Source organism: Canis lupus, chromosome 26 (assembly GCF_011100685.1).
Source record: "Canis lupus familiaris isolate Mischka breed German Shepherd chromosome 26, alternate assembly UU_Cfam_GSD_1.0, whole genome shotgun sequence".
In the NCBI taxonomy this organism is placed as follows: domain Eukaryota; kingdom Metazoa; phylum Chordata; class Mammalia; order Carnivora; family Canidae; genus Canis; species Canis lupus.
Window position 1 is genome coordinate 14044045 of NC_049247.1, and position 20225 is coordinate 14064269.

Sequence of the window (20225 nt, forward strand, 5' to 3'; positions counted from 1 at the left end):
CTGACTGTTCTTGTGTAAGAATATTGTCACCTCCCCCATGGCTCGTGCCATACTTGGTTCAGCTAGTTCTTGGATCTAAACACTGAAGGATTACGTGAGTCGGGCTTCTCTAAGACTGATGGGAGGAGACAGATGGCTCTCCCCAGCTGGGGCTCCTCAGGCCCTGGTTCCCTGGTATCCAGGTTTTCGCCACAAAACTTCTCAGAGATTCTGTATATTTGGTTGGAAAGTGAAACAGGGAAAGATGCAAGATTGTGTAGCCAGAGTAGGAGGAAATGTATTAAGCTGCCTTGTCTTTGTGCTAATGAGCATTTATATTGTAAGGACAGGGCATTGGTTCTGTTACCCAGGACCTGTGAAGGCTGCAAGTGCAGAACACTTGCTTGGAATAAACATCACAGACAGATATTACCTTTTTTTTTTTTTTTAAGATTTTATTTATTTATTCATAGAGACAGAGAGAGAGGCAGAGACACAGGCAGAGGGAGAAGCAGGCTCCATGCAGGGAGCCCGACGTGGGACTCGATCCCGGGTCTCCAGGATCACGCCCTGGGCTGCAGGCGGCGCTAAACCGCTGTGCCACCAGGGCTGCCCAGATATTACCTTTCTTTTTTTATTTTTTTTTATTTTTTTTTATTTATTTATGATAGTCACAGAGAGAGAGAGAGAGAGAGGCAGAGACACAGGCAGAGGGAGAAGCAGGCTCCATGCACTGAGAGCCTGACGTGGGACTCGATCCCGGGTCTCCAGGATCGCGCCCTGGGCCAAAGGCAGGCGCCAAACCACTGCGCCACCCAGGGATCCCCAGATATTACCTTTCTTATCAAGGAGCCAGAGATGAGTATTTCCAGGGGTGGTATACAGAAGCCCAGAAAAGTTGGGGCTCTGGGTTGGTGTTTCTCTCATTCTTCGGGCCCTCCCCTCATAGCTGCAGTGTGGCTGCAGTAGCCCGGGGCATTACGTCCTCTGAAACTGGTATTCAAATTAGGAAGGGAGGAGGCAGAAAGAAAAGCTTCACTCCTCTCATCAGGGAGCCACATCTTACCAAACTCTCTGTGCAGACTTGATGTGTGTCCGACTGAGTCACACACCCTCTCCCAGACCAACTGCTGGCAAACTGGGTTAACCACAGTTGGCTTTAAGTGCTCGTAGCTAGTGCATATCTAAGTAGGGAAGCTAGGTACGTTGCCTCCAGAACAAAGTCTGGGTTCTGTTTGTAAGAATGAAGGAGAAAAGGCTGTTGAGCAGGTGGGGACATATGAGCTGTCCTTGGGGTTCTATTGGATCCTTGGTTTCAGGTGATGTACTTTTAACCAACCACCAAGTATCTCCTGCATGTCTGGTACCCCCCACCCCACCCCACCCCACCCCCCAGCATTGTGTGAAGCACATGGAGATAACCTGGGAACAGGAGGGACTAGAAGTGGCCCAGGTGACCAGGTGTGTCATTACTGCAGGTGTTCACAAAGCATTGCCGACGCCTGTGTTTGTAAATGAAGTTTTCCTGGAACACAGCCAGGCCCGTTTGCTTAGGTGGTCTAGCTGTTTTCATCCTACAACAGCAGAGCTGGGTAGTTGCGACAGAGACAGTCAGGCCTACAAAGCCTGTATTATTTACTATCTGGCCCTTCCTTTACAGAAAACAAGAAATGAAAATTCAGAGTGGCAAGCGCCCCATAGGGTTAAGCCTAGGATGCTAGGGGAATGTAGAAATGCCCTGCTCAGTGGGGTCAGAGGGTGTGGGGTAATGTACTGGGGAGTCAGCAGGAGAAAATGAAACCGTGAGGTTGAAGCTGCAGCGAGGGTGGTGATCTTGGGGGTAGGGTGTGCCTGGCAGAGGGAAGAGCCTCTGAGTGGCCCAGAGGCAGGGGCTGGTAGGGAACCTGTAATTTATGGTCAATCAGGATCTGTGTCCTGGAGGGAGGCAAGCTGCCTGAGCTCAGGAGTTTGGACTTTATCCTGAGGGCAATGGAGAAGCCATCAAGCAAGGGAGGAGATACACATTTCAAAAAGACCAGGTCGGAGGTAGTTGGACTTGCAAGGGAGGGGACGGTAGAGACCTGGACCAGGATGGTGGCAGTGGGGATGTACCCAGGACATGTGGTCCTGTCAGCAAGACCTGGCATTGGATGACACATGGGTGAGAGACGGGTGTGAGTCCTCCACTCATTTCAGAACTCAGCAGATTCTTCCCGAGAAGGAGGGTCCGATTCCCCACATAGCTCTCTGCCCACACAGGGTGTGAGACCACATAGCCAACAGATGTCCCCCCTCCCCCGAGACCCCTCGGATTTACTCAGTGAGCAAGTGGCCTCTGCATACCTGTGACAGCTCCCGATGGGGACACGGCAAGTCGTTTCTAACACTTGGATGGTTCTAGGCCTGAGTGAGAAACAGCCAGTCCTGGTCCGTAGGGAACAGGAGGGGGGGAACTGTGTCCTATGTCCCTGGGTCACTTGCTGGAGCCGACTGAGTCCCACTTTGGTCTGCAAACCATTCTGCAAGACATTTCCAAAGGTCTGGCATTTCCAGAGGCCTCGCCTCTCATGTGACTTTTCCCAACCTGCTGTGCTCTTGTGGATCTGTGGTGGATTCCACAGAGGCAGTGGCGCACAACCACAACCTCACAGCAGAGCCTCCTGAACCCCACGTGTCACCAGGCCACCAAGGGGTAGTAGCATCTTCATCTAAAGTAAAATGAGGACAGAGAGACGGCACATCCAGGCAAGCAGGTGGGCCCCTGGCAGCTGGAGGAGCCTGAGGATGGCAGAGCGAAGCAGATCGTGGGGAGAGCTTGTGGTCAGAAGGTAGAGTGGGGGCAGACAAAGCTCTCCCAGGCTTTCTGGGCGGCTCCACCAGAGAAAGGACAGAAGTAGTGAAACAAGCTGGGAACAGATCTGGCTTTCTTCTGAGTCACCCAGGGAAGGACAGTGGAAAATCCCCAGTCTCCCTCTCCCTCCTTCCCAAATGGGAACACGGGTTCCCTGGAGGGGACGGCACAGCCTGGGATGTGCGACCAGCTGGCAGGACACCAGGGCCATCTTGTGTGGCAGCTCGCTCCTTTCTGGCTTTCTGGGTGCTCCCTGTTCAGTGGAGTCTTCTCTTGGCAGGCCGCAGAGTGCCAGAAGCCTAGTGAGATTTTAAGGTTAGTGATGCTGGTTGTTTTGGGCTGTTGCCTGATGGGGGTGACTCATGCTGAACGTACCTTGCCTGGACGGTGATGCCTAGCAGACTCCAGCAGGACCAGAGGAAACTACAGAGCCTTTGCCCCAGATCCCCTGCCCCCCCACCACCATAGAACCATCTCTTTGGGGCAGCCCGGGTGGCTCAGCGGTTTAGCCCCTACCTTCGGCCCAGGGCGTGATCCTGGAGACCCGGGATTGAGTCCCACGTCGGGCTCCCTGCGTGGAGCCTGCTTTGCCCTCTGCCTGTGTCTCTGCCTGTCTCTGTCTCTGTCTCTGTCTCTCTCTGTGTTTCTCATGAATAAATAAATAAAATCTTTAAAAAAAAAAAAAAAAGAACCAACTGTTTGTCTCTACTACCATGTGCACAACGCTGCTAGGACCTCCCCTCCCCTCCCCTCCTTGGCTAACCTTGAGATTGCAGCTCCACACATCACAAGCCTATGCATCTGAGACCCAGAACCAGCCCTTCTGTTCCGTGGCAGTATGTCCACCCCTTGCCCCATGAGGAGGGTGAAACCAAACGACATGGTGCCCCAACAATCTCCGTGGATAACTAAGAGGAAAGGAAGGTAGAGACATAGAGAAAATCTTAGCCACTGATCAGTAACAGGCCCATAATAAATACAGCACGGAGCACCATCTTGAGAAACCAAGAAATCAACAGGTAGTCTTCTGAACACCCTTGGATGGCAGCTTCTAATCCCGGAAAGGCAAAATGATGACATGCACGCAAATAAGTCGCAGTTTGGCATGAGCCTGCCCTTGGGAGTTTAACTCAGCTAGACTGTACTCGCTGCAATGTTGTCACAATTTCATGAAAAACTATAGACGTTTTTATACAAGAACGTTGCCAGGATCCCCAGGTGGCTCAGCGGTTTAGCGCCTGCCTTCCGCCCACGGCGTGATCCTGGAGTCCTGGGACTGAGAACCGCATGGGCTCCCTGCATGGAGCCTGCTTCTCCCTCTGCCTGTGTCTCTGCCTCTCTCTCTGTGTCTTTCATGAATAAATAAATAAATTTTTTTTTTTAAAAGAACATTGCCTTATTCTATTTGTTTCCAGGAGGATAAGGAGTTAAACTCTACCAGGGGAGTTATCATAACCTGTTCAGGCTGCTATACCAAAATTCCACAGACTGGCAGGGGCCTTACCAGCAAACACTTACTTCTCAACAGGTCTGGAGGCTGGAAGCCCAAGGTCAAGGTGCCGGCAGGTTCTGTATCTTGTGGGAGCTGCTTCTTGGTTCACAGATGAGGTCTTCCCGCTGGGTCTTCACATGTGGAAGGGATGAGGAAACTCTCTGGGGTCCCCTTTATCAGCCACTAATCCCCTCTCGAGGGTTCTCCCTTTGTAACCTAGTCACCTCCCAAAGGCCTCACCTCCAAACACCATCACACTGGGGTTCACATCTTTGCATATGAACTTGATGGGAGGGACTCATTCACTCTGCAGGGGCTGTAAGGAGCACCTTGGGTTTTGGAGTTAGCAGAGCTGGGTTGGGATGTGAGCCCTGTTACTCAGCAGCTGTGCCATTTTGACCAAGTACCTCAATCTCTCTGAGCCTTAGTTTCCTTGTGTGTGAAACTGGGGTCATTCCAAGGACACCCAGGCCTGGTGTAGAATGAAGCCTGATCATATGGGGTGTTTGTGCTTTGGCACAAAGAGTGCTCTGTCATGGAGAAGGTAAAGGGACTTGGGTTAATGTTCTCGAAGCGTTTGCCTGCCAGCTGTGTCGGCTACTGTGGACACAGATGGGGTGAGTGTGAATGCTGACCTCAGGAGCTCATGCCTTATATCCATCCCATTGAGGTCTTCCCTCCCCACCCAAGCAGAGGGAAAGTCTGCTTCACTGCACAGTGGGATGAAAGATGCCAGCTAGGCTGGGGTAGGGGAATGAGCCCCTGCTCCCCAGAGGCAGGTGTGGTCTAAACAGCCAGGACAGCACACCTGGGGCCGCTGTGAGTCTATATCACCCCCACGCTGAACCACTTTATTCCGGGTTTGAGAGGAGAGTCCCGTTTGGTCTAATCCTCTCCCGGCTGTGTCTTCCACGTGATGAGGTCCAGGCCCTAAAGGCAGATGAACGGAATCATCGAGAAGAAGAGTGGCAGCCCTGTGCCCAGCCACCTATGCCAAGCATTCACAGAAGAGTGGCCAGGCTGGATCCAAGCGTGCATGAGCAAAGCTGGAGGTTTCCAGATTACTATCTGCTAAGACCAGGGGACTCGGCTGAGCCCCAGCACACAGTAGGATCTCCAGTTCTTTTTTTTTTTTTTTTAGGTTTTATTTATTTATTCATGGGAGACACAGAGAGAGAGGCAGAGACACAGGCAGAGGGAGAAGCAGGGTCCCCATAGGGGATCCTGATGTGGGACTCGATCCCCATACCTGGGGATCACGCCCTGAGCTGAAGGCAGATGCTCAACCACTGAGCCACCCAGGCGTCCCCTTGGTGAGTGATTTTTAACTGTTTCTCTTTAAGAAGTTCTACCTACTGTGTCAAGCTGCAGGCCAGGGTGCTCTGCAGAAAACCAAAGTGGTGTCACTGGCTAGTCCTTAACGTCCAATCTCATAATACTGAGGATGTCTTTCTCTTCCTTTCTTCTGTTCTTTCGTTCTTCTTTCTCTTCCTTCCTTCCTGCCTTTCTTTTCCTTCCTTCCTTGTTCTTCCTTTTTTTAGAGAGGGGGAGGGAGGAGGTGTAGAAGCTGAGGGGGACAGAATCTTAAGCAGGCTCTATGCTCAGCACCAAGCCCAACAGAGAGCTCAAGCTCACGACCCTGAGATCATGACCTGAGCTGTAATGAATCGGATGCTTAAGCGATTGAGCCACCCAGGTGCCCCTGAGGATGCATTTCTTGCAACACTACTGTTAATTTTTTTAGGTATGCATGGCACTGTGGTCATGGAGCAAAGTGTTCTCATTCTTAGGAGAGACATACTGTTGAATTCAGGGAGAAGTCTCCAGTTGTCTGAGACACTTTCAAATGGTTTAGGGGGGAAAAAAGGATAGAGAGAAGGAAATGAAATATAGTAAACGTTGAATCTTGGGGCAGGGTATATGGGTTTCCATTACCCTCTTTTGCTTTCTTTTTAAAGTTTATTTATTTTTCAGCAATTTCTATAACCAATGTGGGGCTCGACCTCTCCACCCTGAGATCAAGAGTCACATGCTTTTCTGACTGAGCCAGCCAGGCACCCCTACCCTCTTTCAGTTGTTGGATGTTGCTTCTTTTTTTTTTTTTTTTTAAGATTTTATTTATTCATTCATGAGAGACACACAGAGAGAGAGGCAGAGACACAGGCAGAGGGAGAAGCAGGCTCCCTGCAGGGAGCCTGACCTGGGACTAGATCCCAGGACTCCAGGATCACGCCCCGGGCTGAAGGTGGCGCTTAAACCGCTGAGCCACCTGGGCTGCCCTTGATGTTGCTTCTGCTTAGACTTCTGTTTAAAGAAAAACAGTCAAGTGAATTGTGCAGTAGGGTCAGCAAACAACAGCCTGTGGGCTTAACCGAACTCATGCCTGTTTTTTTTAATAAAGTTTTATTGGCACACAGCCACACTCACTCGTTCACATATCACCTACGGCTGCTTTCCTGCTACAATTGCAGGCCTGAGTAGTCTGTGAAAAGTCCAAAAAGCCAAAAATGCTCACTGGGGTCCCCTTTCCAGAAGTTTGCCGACCCCTGCTGGAGAAGCCATCATATTTTAAGATACAGTTACACAGGATGAGTAGAGTTCCAGAGATCAGTTACAACTCCATAGAGGGAGGGGGAAAAAGTAACTTCCTTTAAAAAGTGTAGATTTTGAATAAGATCTCCCCAAACTTCAAGAGGACAAGTTGCCAAGATGCTGAGGGATAAAGAACACTTGCTCATCCTCTGTCAAAGCAAATGTGAGTGTGAGATCAGGGACCGAATGCAGCTGGCTGCGAGGTTGCTGCGGTGCAGTTAGCCATGGAGAAAAAGTAAGGTTTTGAATGTTGAGTAATAAGGGCTGATGTCATTAGCAAGACTCTCCGTAGGGTGGGAAAAACCCTCAGAGAAAGCAATTTGGGGGCGAAGAGAAACACCAATGCAGTCAAGTCCAAAGACCCAGGCTTGAGTACCTGCTCAGAGCCACCTGGCAGATGCAGGCACCTAACCTCCACGGGCCTCATTATTTCTCTTTGTAAAATGTCAGGAACGATGGTCTAGCACTAGGGGACTGTTCAGGAGGCCTTTAGCTTTCAAATGCTCTAATCCTATGGGAATAGTTTCATGTAAATGTAGCCATTACCCAGAAAGTCTCACACCTGCACTGCGTTTTATCCCATATTTATAAGAGGCAAATCAGGGCAAAGAGTGTGTCATGTGTATCCAGAAAGGCCTTTAGAATATACAGTTTAGGGGCACTTGGGTGGCTCAGTGGTTGAGCATCTGCCTTTGGCTCAGGGTGTGATCTCAGGGTTCTGGGATCAAGTCCCGCCTCAGTCTCCCTACAGGGAGCCTCTTTTCCCTCTGCCTATGTCTCTGCCTCTCTCTGTGTCTCTCATGAACAAATAAATACAATATTTTATTTTTTTTATTTTTTTATAAATTTTTATTTATTATGATAGTCTCACAGAGAGAGAGAGAGAGAGAGGCAGAGACACAGGCAGAGGGAGAAGCAGGCTCCATGCACCGGGAGCCCGACGTGGGATTCGATCCCGGGTCTCCAGGATCGCGCCCTGGGCCAAAGGCAGGCGCCAAACCGCTGCGCCACCCAGGGATCCCTAAATACAATATTTTAAAAATATACATAGTTTAGCCCTTAACAGAGGACAGTAATGTACATCTCCTGGCACAGCTCCTGGCAGTAAGGTGGCCACATTACAAGATGTTCAAGACGCCAGTGGTCAACCAGTGAGATGAGAGATAGCAGGTCTCCCATTGCCACCTCCCAAGTGGGGCTCACATTCTCAGTGGGGTGATATGATCCCCAAAGGAAAACCTGGTTTCTGGGGAGAATGGAAAGTAATTACTCTTGTGATGTAGAAAGCACAGTTGTGCATACAGTACAGAAGCAGGGTTACCTGTGGTATTAAAAATCCCATGTGGGGTTCAGAGCAGCTCTATTCACAACAGCCAGAAGGTGGAAACAGCCTGAATGTCCAACAGGTGAATGGATGGAGGCACCTGGGTGGCTCAGTGGTTGAGCATCTGCCTTCTGCTCAGGGCGTGATCCCCGGGGCCTAGGATCGAGTCCCACATCAGGCTCCCTGGGAGGGAGCCTGCTTCTCCCTCTGCCTCTCTGCCTCTCACTGTGTGTCTCTCGTGAATAAATAAATAAAATCAAAAAACAAAACAAAACAAACCAACCCAACAACAGCTAAATGGATAAGAAGAATGTGGCATGTCCATACGATGGAATATAATTTAGCCATAAAAGGCACGAAGCACTGATTCATGCTACAAAGTGGATGGGCCACCCGGGCCCTTGAAAACACTATGCTAAGTGAAAGAAGCCAGCGGCCGAAGACTACATACTGCGTGATTCCATGTATATGACATATTCAGAACAGGCAAATCCCTAGAGACAGGAAGTAGATTGGGGGCTAGGAGGAGGGAGCGATGCGGAGTGCTCGCTTCATGGGCACTGGGCTTCATTTGGAGGTGATGAAAGTGTTTTCATCTACAATGAGGTGGCAAGTGGCACAACATCGTCAATGTACTAAAAAATGCTTCTGAGTTGTACATTTTAAAATACTTCGTTTTCAGGGATCCCTGGGTGGCGCTGCGGTTTAGCGCCTGCCTTTGGCCCAGGGCGCGATCCTGGAGACCCGGGATCGAATCCCACGTCGGGCTCCCGGTGCATGGAGCCTGCTTCTCCCTCTACCTGTGTCTCTGCCTCTCTCTCTCTCTCTGACTATCATAAATAAATTAAAAAATTTAAAAAAATAAAAAATAAAATAAAATAAAATACTTCGTTTTCAGGTGCCTGGGCGGCTCAGTTGAGCATCCAGGTCAGGATCTCGGGGTCCTCAGATTGAGCCCCATATCAGTTTCCTTGCTCTGCAGGGAGCCTGCTTTTCCCTCTCCTGCTCCCCCTACTGTGCTCTCTTTCTCTCTGTCAAATAAATAAATAAAATCTTTAGAAAAGGGATGCCTAGGGGGGAAAATCCACTAAATAAAGTTTTAAAAAAGATTTACCTGAAGAGGAATGAAAAATCTCAGCAATGAGCAAAATATCAAACAGGGCCTGCTTAGAAGTTCTGGAGAAATCTTAGGTCTTCTCCAATTTCCTTGGTATTTTTATAGACATAGGAATGTGTCTGGGGACCCCTGGGTTTCAGTGGTTGAGCATCTGGTTTTGGCTCTGGACGCGGTTCCAGGGTCCTGGGATGGAGTCCCACATTGAGCTCCCCACAGGGAGCCTGCTTCTTCCTCTGCCTGTGTCTCTGCCTCTCTCTCTCTGTGTCTCTCATGAATAAATAAATCTTTTTAAAAAAATCCTTTAAAAAATAATAAAATGGTTCATTTTCTGTTATGTGAATTTCAATTCAATTGAAAACAAGTACAAAACAATTTCAGGAGGGAGGTAATTAGGAAAATCTTGTCTGAATACTGGGCAAAGGGCTGAGCAGGGCCGGCGGGCAGGGAGGGATGGAGAGCCTGCAGGCAAAGCTCTCCGCACAGGAATAGGAGCCTGCGCAGGGCAGGTTGCCCCCAAATCTGACTCTGCAGCATAGTGATTATTTTGAATGAAAGTGACTTAAGATGCAGCCAGTGCAAAGAGGACACTCTGACCCTAAGAGTGGGAAATAAATTCTTGGTGCGGGGTACCCTCCCTGAACCAGGGGAAAGAGAGGCATCCTTATCACCAGAGAGGAAATTCAGGGCCCAGGAGGCCGTGTGGACAACCCTTGTGGCTTCTCTTCTAATTGGTTTGGCAAGTCCAAACCCCTTGTTCTTGTCAATTCTCCACAAATGTGTCGTTTGTCTAGAAGGTATAAAAAAGATGCCTGCTTTGGGCACTTCTTTGAATCTCTTATTTCTGTGGGCTCCTGTAAGATATTAAATTTATTATTTTTTCCTGTTAATCTGTCTTGTGTCAATTTAATTATCAGATCAGCCACAGAACCTAGAAGAGAGGGAAACCAGTGTTTTCCTGTCCTTGCAGCTATGACTGAGGACATGACCATATAATAATAAGGGGCAGGTTATTAGCAAATTCTAAAATTTAGGGATGACAATGTTTTGGAGACATGAAAAATCGCAACCCACTTTCATTCAAAGTGTCCTCTGGGTTCCCCTGATTTCTGTGCCTTGAATATGAACGTTTCCATTAAGATTTCTGTCATTTGGGGCAGCCCGGGTGGCTCAGTGGCTTAGCGCCGCCTTCAGCCCAGGGCCGGATCCTGGAGTCCAGGGATGGAGTCCCACATGGGGCTCCCCACAGGGAGCCTGCTTCTCCCTCTGCCTGTGTCTCTGCCTCTGTGTGTGTCTCTCATGAATAAATAGTCTTAAAAAAAAAGATTTTATTTTTTAAATAATCTCTACACCCAGGGTGGGGCTTGAATTTACAACCCCTAGATCAAGAGTCACGTTCTCTACTGACTGAGCCAGCCAGGCACCCCAATATTTCTGTCACTCTAAGGGGAGTAGTTGGAAAGTCCAACCGTACAAGGATTCTTTTTTTTTTTTCCAGACCTGGGCTGAAGGCAGATGCTCAACCACTGAGCCACCGGGGTGCCCCGGTGCAAGGTTCTATACTGCGTGCTGTCCCACTGGTTCTCTCCCAAATTTCTTTATGTCAACTCCTGAAGTTCACTAAACAACTCGCTCTTAGCTCTTTCCAGTCCCCACAAAACTAGCCATCCATGTCTTAGTTTTTTGAACAGCCAAACAAGGAAGGAGAACTTCCTATGGAAACCTTAGCCCACTTTGAACTTAAACTGCCCCCCTGAAAGGGGGACTGCCATAAAAAAAACTAAATTGTACGCAGTGTCCACTTAGCCGTCAGGTGCCAAGGCACACATGCGGCACACATGCGGCAGATTGTGAGGCAGGGAGGGCTGTTTGGGTCTGTACTTGGTAAATCTTCGCTTATAGTTTGCAAGGTGGTCACTGGTGCTGTAGCCGGTCTAGGGGAAGTAGTTGGAGAGAATATAGTGTGTTGATTGGGTGCTCTTTGCTAACAGCAAGGTATGCCAAGAAGGATGCTCCAGGGGAAATGTGCTGGTTTGAGAACCGAAGTCAGGCATCTCGGGCTTCCTGTTAAAAACGAAACTGCTTCTGTGCACCCCCAGCAAGAGATGAGGATGAGACTCACTCTCAGCAATGCAGGCCTATTCAACAGCTGGATTCGGCTCGGGGTAGCATCAGACAGCTGCGGCCACCGTTAAGTTGGGGCGGGGGGGTGGTGGACGGGGGAAGAGACAGGCAGGGGGCAGAGCAGCAAGGAAATAAAGCAGACTGTAAAGTGCTGGAAAAGAACTTTGGATGCGATCATAGGCACAGATAGCTGAGAGGCCTAAGTGTTTGAGGGGATCGTTGTGAGGAATCACAAGCTTGTAAAAATAAGTAAAAGTCTGGGGCTGGCCCCTAAACTTGTACCAGGCAGGAAGTACACTGAGTTGCACAGCTCCCAGGGACGATGCACCCCAACCCCTACTAGCGGGGTGGCCAGAGAGAACTGGGCTCAGAGGGCAGGAGGGCTCAGCAACCACTCTCCCCATCTGCCAGGACGGGGGTGGAGCGGGGGCGTCTTCGTGGTGCCTGCCCAGCAGTATCCCCTCACTGGGAGCACAGCAGCTTCTGTGCGCCTGCTTCTTTTTCCCAGTGGGAGTTTCTACTGCAGCTGTCTGGCCTCTGAGTCCCTACGGATTGGGTGCCAGGGGCCAGGGAGAGGGGGTCAAAGTTCTAGGTCATGGGGCTGGTCCCCAAGGAGCCATGCTGCACTGACTCCAGGCAGGACACAGGAAGTGCGTAGGAGAGGTTCGGGGTGAGGTGCACAGATGAGGAGGAGCCTCCTTTGGAGTCAGGTTGTGGGTCTATGACTTGTCTGGTTACTGAAGCAGAAGTGACAGATGTGGCTTGCCCTGAGGCCTCCTCTCCTTCCCTCCCCTGGCCATCCGCTGCAGGGACTGTGGACTGTAGACGGCAGTGTGACCTGTGAGGAGTAGCTCCCAGGGCCTATGGCCGTGCTGTGGCTGCAGAAATGTTTCTGGACTGAGCCACTGACACCGGCAACGTTTGCCATCACAGAGTCTGACGTCACAGAGGCTGTCTACCTGCGAAGACGGCACGTCTGGCTGTGGGGAGAGAACACCCAGAGTGGACTGGCCACATGTTTCCATGTCTTCATTCCCAGTCTCCTTGGCAGAACGTGAGTGGCAGTGCCAGGGGCCAACCCCCAGACTCTGTGCACTGAACCCTCCCAGATATATCCCTCCACGCCCACTCCCCTTCGGAGTGGATGGATATGGTCCCAGGATGCTCCCGAAAGCTGCACAGCTAGCTTCCAGCAGACAGACAGCAGAGCACCCCCCGCCAACCCATTCCCCTGCCCAGTGTTAGGTGAGCAAGAAAGTTATTTTGTGTTCAAGAGCCACAGTGTATTTTTGGGTCTATTTATTATAGAACTAGCATTACCCTAATACAATCATCACTAAATGGCCATAATACATTTATTCTATAATTGCACAGAATTTTATTCACCAAAGGAATGTCCTTTCCTCTCAAGATTCTAAGTTTTCAGAACTGCAATGTTTAGAAGTTAAAGTGGCTGCAAGGCAAAGGATAAAACCAGTGCGAGGTAGTTGCTAAAGTTGGCGGTAGTGTGGTTGTCAAGAGCTGGAGCTCAGAGGTCAGATACCTGGGCGTCCCACCAGCCGTCCCACCTACAAGCAGTACCCTCCGGACTCCCCAGCTGTATAGTGGGATGCTGGCCGGCCTGCACCTCGGCAGGGGTCAGCAAACTGCGGCCCACAGGCCAGACTCAGCCCGTGGCCTATTTCTTCACAGCCCTCAAGCTGAGAAGGTCTTCTATATTTTTGAAAACAGAGAACATATGACCTTATGTGGCACGCAAAAAATATTTACTACCTGGCCCTACCTTAGAGGGTTGCTGCGAAGAGTCTAGTTTAGGCCAGTGCTGGCTCAAAGGAAGCTTGCAATACAAAAGAACACATGCAATACAACTGCTGACGTCTCCAGACATAGACTGTCACAGAGCCAAATTCTGCATTTTGTCTAGGTGAATTATTCTCTCCTTTCCTCCAGAACACAAACAAAAACATGAAGAGCTACATCTTGATTATTATGGCCACAGGATACTTCTAAATTAAAAAGCTGCTGGTCATCCAATTTTATTTACTTGCAATACGGAGCAAGGAAAACAAGTATTTCCCCTTCCGATGGTAGAAGAAAGCCTAGAGCATGAATGTTGGACTCAATTTAATCTGTTAAGAAAGACTGAGACATTTTAAAATCAGAACAAGACTTTAAGTAGACATTAGAAAATGTAAAACTTATTTAGCAACAGTATTAATGCTGGTTTTCACGATAAAACAATTTTGCTGTGTAAATGCACTTACAATGGAGATCTATCATGAGGTTTAGGGGAGAACACATGAAGCCAACCTTTCAAAATCCAATTAGATGGAAGTTTCCAAACGAGACGCTTGGCCAAACCAGTCTGAGGCCAACGAAGACTAGTTTTGGATATAACTGATGTTTCCCAAAGTGCGTCTGCAAAACATTGGACCTCGGGGATGCTGCGTGTGTGTGCTGGGGAGGAAAGTTCTAGGGTCTAAGAAGTAGGGAAGACACGGCACATACGTTCTCCTCTCATAAAGTCACAATGCACAACAGCACATTCAAAGGCTGAGACCCACTGTGGGGCAGGAAGCGGGTGACTGGCCCATGTCGGGTCCTCTCCACATGGCACGCAGCAGCAGCAGCAGCAGCAGCAGCGTCACAAAGAACGGGTGTGGCGAGAACCTGACATTTCTCAAGGCGCCTGCCCTTCTCAATTTACACACATAGTGTAACATCAGTAACAAGCTGCAATGTTTGCGTTTCAACCATTCCTAGCCAGCTTACAGAACTGACCTTTGGCAGGAACCTACAGAATAAAGGTGCCCTGTGCACTTAACCAATGTTAAGAAAAATTCAATAGAGCCAATTTTGTCATGTTTGGATCAGAAGAGAAGCCAGAGACACTCTGCTGTTGTCAAGGCTGGGCTTTCTGTTCCGAAACGAAATTGGGCAGGCCACTTGTGTGGTTTCTCTGGGTTAAGTTCCATTTATTAATCATTGTACAAAAAAATCTTGGCATTCATTTGAAGAGAAATGACTATGTCCAAATATTTAATATTTTAACATTGTGAAAGTTCTACTTTGTTGTAACAGGGCTTTTTAAAATGGAGAAAACTTTTGGAAAAAATTTTAAAAAGAAACTTATGATTTATTAGAGTACAGGAGATCCAAAACACGTTTTTAGAAAAATATAAAGTGCCCAAATACCAACTTACACAGGTGACACAGGCTTCCTGGAGCCAAATGAAGCATTCATGAAGAAACACATTTAAAAACGGTCTAGATACATATTTACATTGGGTCAGTAAAGGTAAAACCATCCTTCTTGGCTTTGATGTTACTCTAAGGAAAATAGGAAATCAAACCAGAAAACCAGCAATTATGACTCAGCATGCTCCAGTTTCTTAGTAATGCATCTGGTTAGTATTACCTCCAGATTAACTAGTTCTCACCTTTAAACGAAGAGTAGTGTTAAGACCCCTGGCCTCAGCAGGCTGGGTGCTGGAAGTGGTCACATTTCCCAGGCAGATCGAAACCCTCAGGTTCTGGATCTGACTGACTAGGGATGTGGACCCTGGCGAGAGCTAACTCCGGCTGGCAGGAGCCGGCCGGCCGGACCCTCACCTCTAATAACTGCTTACCAGCCAGCAGTTACTATTAAGTGGTCTCGGGTGGCTGCCCCAAACCTCAGTAATCCCAGGGCTTCCAAGGGGTAAACGAGAGGCGGTCATCAAATTAGGCATGGAAAAACAGCATGCAAACGCACAGAAGGGTGGTGAAGCTGGGCTGGATCACAGCCCCTGAGGCCTCACTCACCAAAGCAACTGGGTTCTTTTCAACTCCAAAAGTAAGGAGGTCCTAACTCCAGAAGTTAGTTTCTACTGGTTCACTATGAATTAACTAGCTTGCTCAAGAATGGGCAGGTGGAGTGGCAGGCATCTGGAGCCGTGCAAGGACCTGGTGGCATCCTCAGGACAGCGGTGCTTCGGGAAGGCAGGACGACACCCCTACTGCCTTCCCTGCTGATTGAACGCTCTTCATGTTAAAGACGTTTTACTTGTTTTTCCACCCGCCACACTCAAAATGGTCTTAGAGTGTTTCTAAGGGATGATGGGGGCATAGAACCTCCTCTTTCCTTTTTAAAAAAACTTACAAGTTTCATTATATTTTTCTGATTACAAAGGTGAGAAACCTTCTCGGGTCTTTGCGAAGACCACAGGGTACAGTTTCTAAAAGCAAACATTTTAACAACAGATTGTACTTCCTACTGTAAAGAGAACCCATCACTGACTTAAGATCTATTCATGATACTGCAATGACTTTTAAAATTAAAGGAAATAAAGTAGTTATTTTAAAGGGAGGAATAGATGAACATGGAAAAATCTGTCCATAAAGGCCATTATTATGCACTTGCTCAGAAGACTTTATGTAATGAAAGAGAAAACTAAGGATTCGTAGAGAGATGAGCATATATCTGAGAGGGACACAGAAGGAAAAGCTATGCCATTCTCCCAACTCAAGTAAAACGCCTGAAATCTGTTTCATGTATTAGGACAGATAAACGCGGATGATTCTGACTACCATTAGTCTGTTAATGTCTCCATCTCTCAGATGCAGCCACATCACTCACAGAGTCACCTCTGAATAAGCAACTAAATTCAGGGTAAAATGACAAAGCAGCCCGACTCAGGACCGCACGCGTCCCGCAGAGAAAGTAGAAAGAAATTATTGCCAACATGGAAGCCCCCTCTGTCTGGCAAGTGAAATGTTCTGAGACAGGTGGAGACAGACGTACAGGAAGTGAGCAGGAAGGATGACTCTAAGAGTGTGGACTGTGAGACCTCATGAAGACAGAATGTCACGAACTGTCACCACAGGACAAGCACACAAGCCATGCCACTGAACACAGTGCCGTCAAATGAATTCACTAGTGTAGGCGGAGAGCAACATTGTCTTTGCGGCTGGAGGAGAGCACACGTTATTTAAAGTTGGTAGGAGGCAACCAGCGCTACTGGTTAAGTGGCTTTCCTGGTGGTGTGAATCCAGAGGGATCCGTGGAGACGTCTTCTTCCGGAATCCTGTTCTCCTGGAGGACAGCAGCAGCAAAGGCGCAGTGTCCTCTGCTAGACGTTACTCTACGTCCTCCTTCTTCGCACTGTAAATATTCTGCACCGTTTCATACACAGACTCCAGGTCCTCTGGATACCGGATTTCTAGCTCCGCATTCGGGATGTAGTGAGTGCCGGTAAACTCTGAGAAATAGCGTCCAACATCAGGGTGCGAGATTTCTTGAGGCTCCACGTTATATTCCAAGTTTTCTGTTGGCAAAGAGGCACACGGACATTGCTGTTAAAATGGACATTTCTGCAGTATTTTTAATCCAGAGAGCTTCCTACCTCTCACCCCTTTCATGTGGTGTATTTGACATGGAGGAAAGGGAGAGATGTGTTTACGGAATCTGGAAGAAGTAACAGGACAGCATCAGTGGGGGCCCCACCAGCTCCACACTGAACAGAATGTTCTCCTATTCTCTGACCAAGAGGTCAGCCCCAGCAGATCTTCAGCTGCCTCCGGGGGCGCTGGCAAACTGCAGACCCACCGTAGTCCTCTGACTTGATCCCACCAACAGCCTCGCGCATGGGACCCAGGCATCCAAGCCTGCCTATTGTCTGCTGCAGCTCCACACCATGGGGCTCCAAGTGTCGACCTGCCATCCTCCTTATCTGCTAACAGAGTGCTCCCAATATAGACCACACTCCTCCCTGCCCCCCGCCGGGGCTCCCTTCACTACTGGATGTGTGCTTCTACAGGCGAGCCACTTGGGGCTCCGTGAGAGGCCGGGGGAGGAGCTGATGAGCGGCTTGCACCTCTGACCTGTGCAGATGTGGGTTATCACTACTTGTATTGTCTCCTAGGAAACCACGCTACCTCCTCACCATGCTAGCCACTCTGCCACCAGAGAAACAGGAAACTCATTCAAAACAGAATGACTAAAACAAACAGATGACAATCCAGGCAAGGCATTTACAAGGCTGAAACCCTTTCAGATCAGGTCTCTCCAAAACACTTTGAAAAGCGGCTCTCCCGAGGGCCCAATGAAAGGAGAGTGTTTTGAGCCCTCCATCCAGAAGCCAAGCCATGTTCCCCACGACCTGGCACCCTCCCGCTCTGACTAGGGACCGTGGCAGTCTCGGTTCTGACCGACACAGAGCCACATTCTGCATAGCCTTTCACTCACGAGAGACCCCATGCAAGCCTAGCCGATGGCCTCACACACAGTGCAACCAAGGGTCCCTCAACAGCTTAAACATCCTGACATGGCCGTTCAGCCCATGTCTCTCCTCTCCACCCAGAGGCCGTGCATCCCCAGCATCCCCAGTATCAACAGAGCATCTTTCAGAAGCACTGACTTGGCCTCGTGTTAGGAGGGGGAAGGAGCTGCATGCTTCAATCTGTAACTTTTTTTTTTTTTAACCACAAGATGGGAAGGGATTTGAAGAAAATTTGTGCTAACAGACTGCAGTTACGTGAACACACTCAGGTGTATTAGGTCTGTGTTTGATACATACAAACCACGTGCAAAGAGGAACACCATGAGACCATCTTAACCTCACTTAACGAGTAAGTAAGAGCACTCCAAATGACCCATGCAACTCACTGTGGTCACCACAGCACATGAATTCCTCCAAAGACAGGCAGTTAGGAAAATGAGTGGCCTGTTTCCCACATGCTGCAAGGAAGAGGTGGTCAAAGTGCACACTGCTGGACGGTGAGCCTAGAGGCCACATAGTGGGGCCGCTCTGTCCATAGTATGGAGTCTTCTTTTTGGACACTTACATCATGCTAGCCACCGTGGCAGCCACTGTGGCAGTGGCCAGGCTCTGGCTCCCAGCGCACGTACACCATTCTCCAGGGGGCCCCTGTCACCATTTCCATCTGCTGCTGACACAGCTGGGACATGGACCGAAAGCCCTGGCCCAAGAGGCAACCAGGATCCAAACCCAGACAGTCCCGTTCCAGAAGTGAAGGTGTCAGAGTAGGAGACACAGCACAGAGGAGGAGAGGGACTCAGGGATAGAGGCGAGGGGACAGGCCTGAGGGCCCATGGCAGCCCTGAGGGGGGAGGCCCCCCTGGCTGACGATGCTCTGGGGCACAGCAACCCAAGGTTCTCCAAAAGGAAGACTGAGCAGTCTGCGGCCACTGACAGCTCCTCTTACGTACGGGATCTCTGTAGAGAACTTTATCTCCTTCCCAGTGTACACATTTCTAATGCTGCTAATGGCAGGCATATGGGGTATAGCCACAGCCTGGTGCCCTACCCAGGGCAGCTGCTGATGGCCTCGGGTTCCCTTGCAGGGGAATGCAAAAGTATGAGATGGAGGGTCTAGACTCTGGAAGATACCACCAAGTGGCAAAAAAAAGCCCTTTTGCTCTGAAGGGACCACAACTGCCTATATTAGTAGGCAGGATAGAAATATTTAAAAAGAACTCAAATGGGTAACTCAGAACAACTGTTCTGTTGCTAGTGTGTCAAGAGCAGTGGTTCTCAACCGGGCACTACTGTGCCCCTGGCAAACACTCAGAAATATCTGAAGACACATCTGGTTTTCACAGCTGGGGGCTGCCACTGACGACAGGTGGGAGGCGGCCAGGGTCGCTGCTAAAGAAATGCACAGGATGTTCTCCACCAGAAAGAGCTGTCTAGACCAAAATGCTGACAGTAACCACTCTAAAGAATTCAGAGGTCTGTTTTAGCATTATTTCTCCCTTCCCCTCTGTTTTTCTGTGTATTAAGCAGCAGCTCCTGAATACTGAGAGGAAAGAAGGGTCAAGGTCAGGTTTTGATCACAGATCTGGAAGGATAATGTGAGCTGGTAGTGGCTGCACAGAACTGTGTGTGTGGGCCCAACGAGAGGCATGAAAACACAGACAGAATGTTCGGGAAGTCACAGGAGGGGACAGCGCAGTCCAAGGGAATGCCTGTGGTCCCACATTTCCCTACCTGCCCAGGCTCCTAACAGAACAGGAAAGAAAGTTCAAAGCAATTTATTTTTGAGAGGGAGGGTGTGTGCAAGCATGAGTGGGGGGAGGGGCAGAGGGAGAGAGAGAATCCCAAGCAGACTCCCTGCTGAGCGCAGAGCCTGATGTGAGGCTCAATCCCAGGATCCCGAGATCAGGACCTGAGTGGAAATCAAGAGCTGATGCTTAACCAACTGAACCAACCAGGCACCCTGATAAAAATGTTTCTGAGGAGAAAAAATAATGAAGATGGTGACTGTGTATTAAGAGGGGGAAATCCACTAAAAAGTTTAAAAAAGGATTTATATGAAGAGGTAAAATCTCAGCAATATAAAACTTAAGAGAGCAAAGTATCAAACAGGGCCTGCTTAGAAGTCCTGGAGAAATCTTCAGTCTTCCCCACTTTCCTTGACTTTTTTTTTTAAGATTTTATTTATTTATTCATGAGAGACACAGAATGAGCAAGAGGCAGAGACACAGGCAGAAGGAGAAACAGGCTCCATGTAGGGAGTCCAATGGGAGACTCGATTCCAGGACTCCAGGATCACACCCTGGGCCGAAGGCAGGCGCTAAACCGCTGAGCCACCCAGGGATCCCGCCTTGACATTTTTATACACATAGAAATGTGTCTGGGGACGCCGGGGTGGCTCAGCAGTTGAGCATCTGCCTTCAGCTCAGGGCGTGATCCTAGGGTCCTGGGATCAAGTCCTATATCGGGCTTCTCGCAGGGAGCCTGCTTCT

General features: G+C 49.2%; 1 protein-coding gene across 3 annotated transcripts in view; it reads right to left on the reverse strand.

Moving 5' to 3' along the window:
* Positions 1 to 12760: 12760 nt before the first annotated feature.
* The window catches only part of FBXO21 (F-box protein 21), a 47542-nt gene continuing 40077 nt past the window's right edge, over positions 12761 to 20225 (reverse strand). For all 3 annotated transcript variants that reach the window (XM_038575229.1, XM_038575228.1, XM_038575230.1), the window contains exon 12: positions 12761 to 16782. In XM_038575229.1, coding sequence (XP_038431157.1) covers positions 16595 to 16782 — 188 coding nt within the window. In that variant the 3' untranslated portion in view covers positions 12761 to 16594. The remainder of the gene's footprint in view (positions 16783 to 20225) is intronic.